Consider the following 12314-nt stretch of genomic DNA (forward strand, 5'->3'; position numbering starts at 1 on the left):
CTAGCACAGACTGGAATATGTTCCAGGATTCATCCAATGGCATTGAGGAATACACCGCCTCAGTCATCGGCTTCATCAATAAGTGCATCGACGACGTCGTCCCCACAGTGACTGTACGTACATATCCCAACCAGAAGCCATTGATTGCAGGCAACATCCGCATCGAGCTAAAGGCTAGAGCTGCTGGTTTCAAGGAGCGGGAGAACAATCCGGACGCTTATAAGAAATCCCTCTATGCTCTCAGACGAACCATCAAACAAGCAAAGCGTCAATACAGGATTAAAATTGACTTCTACTACAGCGGCTCTGAAGCTCATCGGATGTGGCAGGGCTTGAAAACTATTACGGACTACAAAGGGAAACCCAGACGCGAACTGCCCAGTGACGCGAGCCTACCAGACGGGCTAAGTACCTTTTTTATGCTCGCTTCAAGGCAAGCAACACTGACGCATGCACGAGAGCACCAGCTGTTCTGGATGACTGTGTGATAACGCTCTCGGTAGCCGATATGAACAAAACCTTTAAACAGGTCAACATTCACAAAGCCGCTGGGCCAGACGGATTACCAGGATGTGTACTCAAACCATGCGCGGACCAACTGTCAAGTGTCTTCACTGATATTTTCAACCTCTCCCTGACCGAGTCTGTAATACCTACATGTTTCAAGCAGACCACCATAGTCCCTGTGCCCAAGGAAGCGAAGGTAACCTGCCTAAATGATTACCGCCCCGTGGCACTCACGTCGGTAGCCATGAAGTGCTTTGAAAGGCTGGTCATGGCTCACATCAACGGCATCCTCCCAGACACTCTAGACCCACTACAATTCGCATACTGCCCCAACAGATCCACAGATGACGCAATCTCAATCGCACTCCACACCGCTCTTTCTCACTTGGACAAAAGGAACACCTATATGAGAATGCTGTTCATCGACTAGAGTTCAGCGTTCAACACCATAGTGCCCACAAAGCTCATCACTAAGCTAAGGACTCTGGGACTAAACACCTTCCTCTGCAACTGGATCCTGGCTGTAGTGGAGCGGGTCGAGAGTTTCAAGTTCCTTGGTGTCCACATCACCAACGAACTTTCATGGTCCAAACATACCAAGACAGTCGTGAAGAGGGCACGACAAACCTTTTCCCCCTCGGGAGACTGAAAAGATTTGGCATGGGTCCCCAGATCCTCAAAAGGTTCTACAGTTGCACCGTCGAGAGCATCCTGACCAGTTGCATCACCGCCTGGTATGGCAACTGCTTGGGCATCTGACCGTAAGGCGCTACAGAGGGTAGTGCGAACGGCCCAGTACATCACTGGGGCCAAGCTTCCTGCCATCCAGGACCTGTATAACAGGCGGTGTCAGAGGAAAGCCTATAAAATTGTCAGAGACTCTAGTCACCCAAGTTATAGACTTTGCTCTGCTACCGCACGGCAAGCGGTACCGGAGCGCCAAGTCTAGGACCAAAAGGCTCCTCAACAGCTTCTACCCCCAAGCTATTAGACTGTATTAGAACAATTCATAAAAATCGCCACCGGACAATTTACATTGAACCCCCCCCCCTTGTTACCTATGCATAGTCACTTCACCACCACCTACATGTACAGATTACTTCAACTAGCCTGTACTCCGCACACTGACTCGGTACCGATGCCACCCTGTATATAGCCTCGTTATTCTTATTCTGTTACTTTTTATTATTACTTTTTATTTTAGCCTACTTGGTAAATATTTTCTTCTTCTTGAACTGCACTGTTGGTTAAGGGCTTGTAAGTAAGCATATCACGGTAAAGTCTACACTTGTTGTATTCGGCAAATAAAGTTTGATTTGATTTGTATGGGTTTTGACTGACAGACGTTCTGAACTTGAGCATCAAGCGACTAGAAGTTGCTCCCTTCCCTCCTGGTAATTGGACAACTTTAGCACATTTTTGGTTGTCTTAGTGAGGGAAATGCTGTAAATAAAGATGACTCGATGTGTTTTGAAAGATGAGACGTTGAGGATTATAATAAGTACCGCTTTAGTGTCATAAAAGCAACCCAAACAACCGTGAGTCCAAATGTGCATATCACATTTCCAAATTCTAAAAATCATATACGGTGTCAATGTTAATGGTCACTATGTTTGATATGAAGACATGGCATCATCCCCTAGGTTGTTCTGATCAGAATGAGCCTACGTTTGTTTATTGTCAAGGAAATGTCCTTTCTATGCGCACCAAAATGATACTCTGTTTCTTGTGAAAGCCTGATTAGTATTTTAGAACTTAGCTAGTCATGTCGGCAATGGAACAAGCTTTCAAATAATGCACATCTGGCCCAGATTGCGATTTTTATAACGGGCTGTTTCTGCATTGAGTTAACAACAACAGGAATTGTGTGATTGCAGGGGTTGCGTTCCATGCGATATGACTACCAGGGTTCTTGCTACAGTTCCTCAACAGCACAGCAGGAGAGCTCGAACAAAGTACCTGTATAGTTGAAGGCTCTTCTTTTGAGTCTTAAAAGTGCATTGAAATTGCTTAGGAACTGTGCACACTTTAGAAAGGTGTGTAGCCACTCAAACCCTTGTCATTTTTTTTGTCTTACAGTATGTTGGACCTACCCCACATTTTCCAGTAATAGTCTCATGTTACTGAATGTATCCAGAGTGTTTACAAATGCGGCAAAAGTACAGTAAATGTAAAATGCACATGAAATCAACAGTGTTATGTTTGGATTCAGTCTTATGAAGTGAACTGTTGTGTACTCACCTTTCGTCTCATAATTTTCCAATTATCTCCAAACTGTTCCCTTTCAATTGCTCCCATTGTTATGTATATGCTTGTCATATTTCTTCTGTAAGAAACATTTCAATTTAGCCCTATCCATAAAAGCCAATTTCCACGTGTAAAGGGGTTAAGTAAAAAGTGAATTATGTTATCAATTATTGCACTTTCTTTAGGTCAAATGTGAATATACTCTGTGTACAAAACATTAGGAACACCTTCCTAATATTGAGGTGCACCCCCTTTTGCCCTCAGAACAGCCTCAATTTATCGGGGCATGGACTCTACAAGGTGTTCGACGCGTTCCACAGGGATGCTGGCCCATGTTGACTCCAATGCTTCTACAGTTGTTGGCTGGATGTTCTTTGGGTGCTGGACCATTCTTGATACACACAGGAAACTATTGAGCATGAAAAACCCAGCAGCGTTGCAGTTCTTGACACAAACCGGTGTGCCTGGCACCTACTACCATACCCCGATCAAAAGCACATAAATATTTTGTCTTGACCATTCACTCTCTGAATGGCACACATACACAATCTATGTCTCAATTGTCTCAAGGCTTAAAAATCCTTCTTTAATCTATATCCTTCCCTTCATCTACACTGACTTGAAGTGGATTTAATAGGTGACATCATTAAGGGATCATCGCTTTCACCTGGATTCAACTGGTCAGTCTGTCATGGAAAGAGCGGTTGTTCCAAATGTTTTGTGCACTCAGGTATAGTTCAATGAGCGATACAGGCAGTTTGAAGGTTTCATGTTTCTGAGCATACCTCTGTGTTCTACAGACGTGTATGACCCATCTTTAATCGGAGACAAGGGCAAGTGGTACGCCCACCAGCTGCAGCCAGTGTTCTACCGTGTGTACGACGGCAGCTCCCAGCTGGCCGAGGCCATGAGCGGACCCCTAGAAGATGAGGCCAACGACTCGGACCCCACAGACGACAGGTAAAAAACAGGACCTCCACAGTTGGAAGGTATAATGTGTTTTTTGATACTACTGTGATAATATAATTGACAATGTTAAATTAAAGATTTTTTCAGTGCCAGGTACTGTCAACGGTCTAAAAGCAATTTTACAATGTGGAAAACATGTTAGTGCGCCATTTAGCTGCATAAAAAAACTAGATCTGAAAGGAGGTCCTTTCCAGTGTTTGATCTGTGTACGTGTGCATCATTTGTGTGTTTGTGTGTGTGCAAGTGCGGCCGACGGAGACATAGCAGAAGAAACAGCATGGTAGGCTATGGAATGTTGATAGACAACACATTAGCCACTAGATGGCGAACTCTAAACATTAACCAGTAGATTTGCTGGTTCGCTCAATAGTTAGCTTGCTAGTCTTGCTAGAAATGATGTATGAGTTGAGGTTAATTTTAGTCTGAGAAAGGTTTAGTTAGCGTTTTTCAGTTAGCCTTCTGTAGACGTGTAAGATGTCACCAAGATGGTGTCCGGGGTAATGCTACTCTGTTTTGTCTCCGTGACAGCGACAGTGAGGCTGGCTACGATGACTCCAGCTCTTCCTACTCGTCACTTGGAGACTTGGTGAGCGAAATGATCAAATGTGACATCCAAGGGGACACGCCAAGTAAGTATCTGTGCCATTTCACCAAGGCTGCATTTACCCAGGCAACCCAATTCTATTATTTTGCCCAATTTATTGGCAAAAGAGCTGATCTGATTGGTCAAAAGACCAATAAAGTGAAAAAAAGATCAGATTTGGGCTGCCTGTGTAATTGCAGACCAAGAACCACCCAGCTTACACATACTTATTGTTATTACAAAAAAACGGTAAATTCCCCTGATTATAATAACCGACAATTGTTTTCATCTTGAAAAATGGCAACCTAAAATGACCAATTCCTTTCAGAAACAGTCACTAGCTAAACATTCTGTTTTGTGACCCTTTGGCCATCAATACTAAGTAATATCTGTCTTTTGATGTCGTAGACCTGGATCCCCCTACCCACGCTGCACTGGGAGACGCCAGCGAAGTGGAGTTCCAGGACTTCCAGGAGTTCAAGGGAGGAGACGGTCCCCTCCCCCAAGAGAAGGCACTGCCCGAGGGGGGCGACGGAGCTCCTGAACCTCCTGATGGACAAGCCCTCCGCTCAAGCTCCAGCACAACCGCCAGCTCCAGCCCCAGCACAGTCATCCAGGGAGTCAACATTGTCAGTGAACCGTTCAATTTACACCAGTTTAAAATTATGCAGTTAACACGATATATGTTTTTAGCAACTGCCATTTTTGGCAACTTAGGGTTTGAATTTGAGAACATGAGAACATATTGGCAATAATTATATCTTTGCTTGAGTTTTTTTTTTCTTTTTCTGCCTCATAAAGTGGCAATCTCATGTATTTAATATCAACCATTGGTGTCCATTGATTGATGTTCATTGTGTCCAGGAGCAGGCAGAACCAGTGGAAATGGAGGCATTGGCCAGTGCAGCTCTACAGAACCCTGTCCCGGGATTGGGAGCTCCGCCCTTCTCCAGACCTCCCTTAGACGCCGCCCCGGTGGGACCAGCCAATAAGAAGGGAGAGTACGACAACCCCTACTTTGAGCCTCAGTATGGCTTCCCTGCTGAGGAGGACCCTGAGGCAGAAGACCAAGAGGAGACGTACACGCCCCGGTTCAACCAGAACCTCAATGGCAACAAGTACATTACAACACACCTACGTTACAACACACCTACGCCATAACGATGTACACACAAACAAGCATCATAAGCCACACATTCTGCAAACATAGTTTTAAAAAAAAACCAGTGATTGTATACATCTCTTAAACACACACACCCAATTAAGTCTCAGCTTCTGAATTCTGCATCTGTGATATGCCTCTGGTGTAGCAGTCGAAAAACTAAGCTAACAGAGCGTGACAGACCTCTTACAGACCCAGACCTCGAACACTTTTTCTGCTCCACAGAGTCCAACGCCCCCTGAGGCCCAGCAGCCTAAAGCTGCCCGGAGAGTCGGACGGAGAGGGCGACTCCCGCAACAGTTCTCCAAACTCCACCATCTCCAACAACAGCAGCGATGGCTTTGGGGGCCTCATGTCCTTTGCCAGTGAGTCTCCTTAACCAGGGTCTATTTCAGTTGTGTGATAATCACAGATCTGAAAGGGCTGGATAGGTGACGGTTACACTTTGTCCTCCAAAGCGGAGCTTTTTTGCCCTTCTGCTCGTCTATCCTGTCCTATGGGATCTTTGAACACTGAAGGGGGGAATGTGTAAGGGTTACCCAGCGGGGAATACTGGTTGCTGGTCTTCTCAAACAGGAAGACAACCAGAAATGTACAATATTTGCCAGCTAGGTAGGGACTGAAATGGAACTTGACGTTGGGCTGCTAATCATCATAGGTAATACTATAGGATGGTGAGACATGGTCAAATGTTGGTTTCTTTGATCGACTTCATCAGTGACTCTCTCTCTTTCACTGCAGGTAATCTGTACAAGAACCACGGCACCAGCTTTAGCCTCTCCAACCTGTCTGTACCCAACAAGGCGGGGCTGAGGGAGAAGGCCGCTGGGGCTGGGCCCTTCCCCAATCTCAAAGGTACAGGACTAATGCAGCCCTTTGCCCTGTTTTGTCCACCTTTCACGTTATCGTCACTCATCCTTCATCTCTCTTTCTATCTCTGACTTTTATCCATCTCATCTCCTTCTCCATTTCACTCTCTGGGGCTGTATTCCCCTCTTATCTGTTTTCTGTACAATTTTTGTGCCCTACAGCCGATTGTGATCAGGTTTGTCAGTTGAAGGCAGTAGAGGCAGGCTGTCTACTAAAACAATGCCCTTTCAAAGTTCAAAGGGTTGTCATACAGCTCTTGCAGTGGTTACAAAGTGTAAATGTTTTTGTTTAGTCATGGGCATTAAAAATAATATTTGGAGTGCAAATTTCTACAATATTTTATACACCGTATCGTGTCTGCTATTTATCTTGATAAGACACATTGCGCATAAGCTACAGTAAACTTAATCATTTAAAGTAACTGTCCAGTGTTTCCAGATTTCTTAGAAATTTGACCAATTATTAATTACAATATGAGTGAAATAGTTTTCATTCAGTTTTTTAAAATGTTATTAAGTGTGTTTTAAAAGCAGCTTTTCTTTGTTTGAATTATGTGGGCTTACCCCAACAACAGAATAGTGTCGGAGTATACAAGTCATTAAAACCACTGTAGACCACTGATTGGCCAGCTCAATGAGCCGACATGATGTCATGTTCTATGAGGAAATAACAGGCATTTTTTGAAACGCCAAACATTTTTTAAACTGTTTGACTTTGAGGTGGGGTTTTTGAAGTGTTTTTTTCTCCTCCAATGTATACTTTGGCCACAAATACAAGTATGGGATGTGTTAACAACATGATTCGGGTATAAGTTAACAGAATATTACTTTTAAAAGTAAGATTTTCACTGGACAGTTAGGCCTACTTTAACCTGGTGTGGAGAAGGAAGGAGAGTAGATGACATAATAATGTGTAACTCTGACTGACATGTTGAACTTCTTTAACATCAGCATATTTCTTCCTCAGAGACTGTTGCTTTGTTTGCACTAAGTAGAGTTAGTATTGACAGTATGTCAAGTAAGCATTCAGTGCTCATGCTGAAATGTCTGGCAAGCCAGTTTAGGCTGGCTACACAGTATTAGCATTTATGCAACTTTACATTGTAGATTTTTATTTTCTTTCCTTTTGCCTTTTCCCCTCTAATTATTTTTAATTTACAAAAATATAGAATATTTTAATTTTGACATAGAGGAGGAAATTGAGGAAGGTTTGTAGAAATCTTTAAATTGATTTTTTTTTAGAATGAATAGACTTTCATTCTAAATTTGTATTTGTCCGTCTGTGGACTGTCATGTTGATGTAAGTCAGGCAATAGGTGGATATTGAGGACCCCGTTTTCAATGTTCCCAATCCCACATGGTTGCCTGATTTTGTTATGGGAACATTTGTGAAAGAAAAGAAGAAATGCATGTGTTAAATTCAATAGCTCCACGCTGTGTGGGACAGCTGCCATAGCAACCCAACGTTTGTTTCCTTTTTCCTTTTGATGGTGGTTTTGTTTCGTCTTGACTGTTCAGATGACAGCCCGGCTAGTACCCCGGGTAGCCCGGGTCCAGACAGTCCGGGTATGTTATTGTCTGGTGTGGTAGTTTGTTTTGCCCTACAACTAGCTCCACCTTTGACCCTTATTCGATCCTACCTATCTGAGTCCATGTTACTCAGGTTGCATACTAGGAGATATACCTGTGTTTTCATTTATGTATATCCATATCCTTCCCTCTGTTTCCTTGTTATTCCTCTCTGTTTGGTGGGAGTCTGATGCGCTACGATGCACACATTTATATACGACAGATCTCTTAATTTGCATACATATTAGCCCCTTTTTATGTGGCATTTTCACATTTTGTGTTTTTCTCTTGGTTTCCCAGCAGGGTTGGGGTCAAGTCCGTTTTCAATTCCACTCAATATTTGAGGATGAATTGACATTCAGTTCCTGAATGGCAAATTACCCATTGCTTTCGATGAGGCTTTTTCATTTCATCGACTGAAGTACAATTGATTACCCAAGTGGACTGGAATTGAAATGAAACTGGCATGACACCTGATCTCCTTGCTTCTGTGCAGTCTGTTGCCTTGCTTGCTCGCTTGTTCGGTGGCTCTTCATCGTTCTTGTGTGTTCTCCGTCGTTCTTGTGTGTTCTCCGTCTGAGGTCTCTGTGGTCCGAGAGCCCGTAAACTCGCTCTCTTCTGGACATAGACACTTAAAATTGGCAAATGCTTTCTCCCACCCCTAGATGGTCTAAAAAGATATAGGGGTCCTAACAATCACCACATGTAAGATTGGTCATGAAATGTAATGGCTATAACCTTTTTGAGATTAAGTCACAACCTTTTTTTTGTAAGAAATGTCTGTCTCCCTCGTTCTTTGTTTTTCTTCCTCTTTTTATTTTCTGCACTCTGTGCGCTCTGTCAATGTGTTGCTGTGCATGTGGGTTGTGGGTTGATGTTCAGACTGGTTCGGTCTGGGCCGGTGTCCCTCTCTGTCCCTCTTTCCACTTCTCTGCACTAATTCTGGGTTTTGTGTCCAGTATTTGGACTAAATTCTCTAATGGAGATTATTACAGAGGCCGGTCCGGTGAGTGGAGAAGGTGGGTTCCGCCCTTTTAAAACTGCGTGGGCTGCATGCTTCTCCTAGCCAGTCAACTACATCTCCCAGCATCCTCCTCGCTCACCCTCTCACTCCTCTGTCACCTGACGTGCACCATCGAGAGATCATTCATCGTCATACGTCGAGTCTGTCCTGTTGTCTTTCGCCATCCACAGTGACTGTTCCCCCCCAATCACTAACCTTTTGCCGAGTCACTCCACCCATCCACACGTCTTTGTGTTAGTTTGGGTTGGGCCTTCACGATCTTAAGCTTGTTAGAAGCTGTGCATCCCATATTGACAATTGTGAAGATGCCATTCTTTTTTTTTGTGTGTGTGCCAGTCTAAGTCTCTGCATTCTACAGTATTGTATGGGACCTGACACGATGTTGATTCGAGTTGGTCAACATCAGCTTTCCCATTATTCTCCAAGCCAAGCAAGAAGCTATATTTGCTTGTTTGGCCACCTCTTTGGTCTCACACATACACACCTAGACCTCCCATCACTTTGCCAGTGGAGGCAGGCCTTAGCCAATCAAAACTGCTAACCTGTAGGTAAGGCATGACATCATTCTTCCAGTGCTGTGAGTTAGTTTTAAACACTGTTTCATTGATAATTGAATTAAGGAGTGCGGTCTCGCAGCACCAAGAGTGTTGTTCTGTCTTGCTTCCAAAACTCATAGTCACCCGTTTTGATTGGAGTTGTCATTGGACACTTAGCTGGCTTTGTGGTTACTGAGCATCTGTACCAGTACCACAGTGATCAACTGGAATGGAATTGTTTGAAGTGCTTTGATGCATGTTGTACAACTTATGGACGTTGCCTCGGAAAATGTGGGGCAAAATGGCATCGTTGTCAGGTGAGGTCTTTGGTAACATGCGGTCATAGAGCCTACAATAAGGCCTACGTAATGCCATGGCAAAATTGGATATACCGGTAACAGCCGGTGTCTGTTTATGACAAGGACCCAATGCATTTTTGGTGGATGTATTTATTTGTATCCTCACATTCCAGACATTAGCTTAAATGTTCAAAGTGTCAAACAGGCTACCCACTGGGCAAAAACTGGTTGAATCAACATTGTTTCCACGTCATAAAAAAAAAGTGTGATGTTGAATCACCGTGGAAAACTGATTGGATTTGCAAAAAGTAATCAACGTAAGGGGAATACATTTTTTGTTGTTGATTCTCTTTAGTTGACAACTCAACCAAATGTAAATCAAAAATAGACATTGAACTGAGGTCTGCCCAGTGGGTAAGCTACGTAGGCGCAACAATATTATAATCAGTTTGATAATAATAGTGTTCACAGGCCAAATCTCTGCAGGGGATCCACCATACTAATGTATGCCATGGCACTGTGTGTTCATGTGAGTGTCTGTCAAACTGTACAAGGTGACTAATAGTATGAACACTACAGTGTGGAGCTCTCCGTTAGCCGTGTGTGTGATTGTCGACCCATCTTTCTTTTTTGTTCTTTTTCTGCATGACACACACCTTGTCTTGTTGCCATGCAGATCCCGCTCCAATCTGACCTCGCCTCTGTTCTCTGCCAATGTGTGATGCCCAAACGCAGCGCCATTTTGACTCCTTCTGTGTGACGTCCCAGTTGATCTGTCCCTCACCTTTTAGTGTCTGAATATGAAACCTGTAGCTCAGCTAGTCATTAGCTAGTGTCCCTGCCACTGAAATTGTATGTGTGTGAGTGTGTCCTTTCATGTATGCAGGATGTGTCCCATCTTTGTCTGTTAGTCTTTGATGTGGTTTTCTAATTAGTACATCGTAGACTGTGATTTGGGGGCTTTGTAGTGAAGTGTATAAGCTCCTCCTGTATCAAGTCGGCTAGTATTTCTGTTTGTATGTCTCCGACTTGTCGTTGGTTTTGTGTTTTCCATGGTATTTACTATAGAGACCTCACTGTTCTATATGGCTCCTGCAGGAGGCTCCCGCGGTCCCCCCAGGGCCCTTGTTGACCAGAAGTCATCAGTCATTAAGCACAGTCCCACGGTCAAGAGAGAGTCCCCTTCGCCCCAGGGTCGTGCCAACAACACCAGGTAACAGACCCCTATGAGACTGTATTACCAGGACTTTGCTGTCATGGCATTCTTTGACAACTCACGCTGACTGCCATATTTGAATTAGTTTACCACCTTCATGGCATAATGTCTTCATGGTATCACGTTGGCCATCAAAAAACAAAAGCTGGTTGTCATCAACTTTCTTGCCAATATAATGTCCAATGACAGACCTGGATAGGTGATATATCAATCCCCCTTTAGGAGAAGGGTTGTCTAACTTAAGAGCCAATGGTGACATATACAAAAAGGGGAGTGTGATCGGAGTGACTGAACCAGAGCTTTGTCTGTCCCAGTGAGAACCAGCAGTTCCTGAAGGAGGTGGTGCAGAGCGTGCTGGAGGGCCAAGGCGTGGGCTGGCTCAACATGAAGAAGGTGCGCCGCCTGCTGGAGAACGAGCAGCTGCGCGTCTTCGTGCTGAGCAAGCTGAACCGGGCCGTCCAGTCAGAGGAGGATGTCAGGCAGGAGGTCATCCGTGATGTGGTGAGTGTAGGAAGGAATTGGGCATGAGAGAAGTTGTAATTGTGTTTTTAACCTTGATTTTGAATTAAAGCTGAATAACACCTTTCAATTAAACTGTGCGTGTGTGTTCTGCTCTTCAGGAGATTAGCAGGAAGGTTTACAAGGGCATGTTAGACATACTGAAGTGCACCGTTTCTAGTCTGGAACATTCGTACACCAATGCCGGGCTTGGAGGCATGGCCAGCGTCTTCGTTCTGCTGGAAATCGCACGCACCCACTACCAAACCAAAGGTAACGTTCAGAAAACCTATACTCGACTGAAAGTGTCAACATTTTCTCTCAAAGGACACATTCAATCAGCATGTCATGCCCCCTCCCAAAACTACGACTTAACTATTTCCTCTGAAAAAATGAAAGTTACTGATGCTTGATTCTTGTTTGAAACCGAAGAAGTGCTTAACAGCATTTCATATACTCCACTTAAAGGCAACGTAAGTATTGGATAGGAAAAGGAGTGCAATCTGGATAATTTCTGGGGCCAGCCTTTTTTGTCTTTTTCTTTTATCAACTCATCTGAAAAGTAAGCAATATGTTTTTACAGCAGTGAGTTCAGGTTTAATCTCTCTGAGTCAGTACCGCCAACGCATCCCTCATTTTTAGGTGACCTTTGCAGTTTAATTAAGCATTCACTGAGCGAATTTGGGTCATAAGAGCAGACAACTAGGGATGTGACAAACAATAAAAAAAAACTCAAATTAAAAATGCTGCTTTGCCACTGCCAGCAACGGGTTGGGTCTCGGTGCATCCCTTTTAGATGGGTAAGCATTGCACCTCTACTGCCATTACTGTACCT

At 44.0% G+C, this 12314-nt stretch overlaps 1 protein-coding gene across 5 annotated transcripts in view; it reads left to right on the forward strand.

Annotated features, from left to right (window-relative positions):
- The window catches only part of LOC115202858 (MAP kinase-activating death domain protein), an 87168-nt gene that overhangs the window by 46103 nt on the left and 28751 nt on the right, over positions 1–12314 (forward strand). For 3 of the 5 annotated variants that reach the window (XM_029766946.1, XM_029766945.1, XM_029766947.1), the window contains exons 10-19: positions 3555–3714; positions 4252–4352; positions 4715–4935; positions 5171–5424; positions 5694–5833; positions 6210–6323; positions 8866–8925; positions 10864–10978; positions 11296–11482; positions 11602–11752. In XM_029766946.1, the coding sequence (XP_029622806.1) occupies positions 3555–3714; positions 4252–4352; positions 4715–4935; positions 5171–5424; positions 5694–5833; positions 6210–6323; positions 8866–8925; positions 10864–10978; positions 11296–11482; positions 11602–11752 (1503 nt within the window). Of the gene's footprint in view, positions 1–3554; positions 3715–3967; positions 4004–4251; positions 4353–4714; positions 4936–5170; positions 5425–5693; positions 5834–6209; positions 6324–7506; positions 7546–8865; positions 8926–10863; positions 10979–11295; positions 11483–11601; positions 11753–12314 lie in introns of all 5 variants that reach the window. The other 2 variants (XM_029766944.1, XM_029766948.1) reach the window with 2 other exon arrangements.

Source organism: Salmo trutta, chromosome 12 (genome assembly GCF_901001165.1).
Source record: "Salmo trutta chromosome 12, fSalTru1.1, whole genome shotgun sequence".
Classification (NCBI taxonomy): domain Eukaryota; kingdom Metazoa; phylum Chordata; class Actinopteri; order Salmoniformes; family Salmonidae; genus Salmo; species Salmo trutta.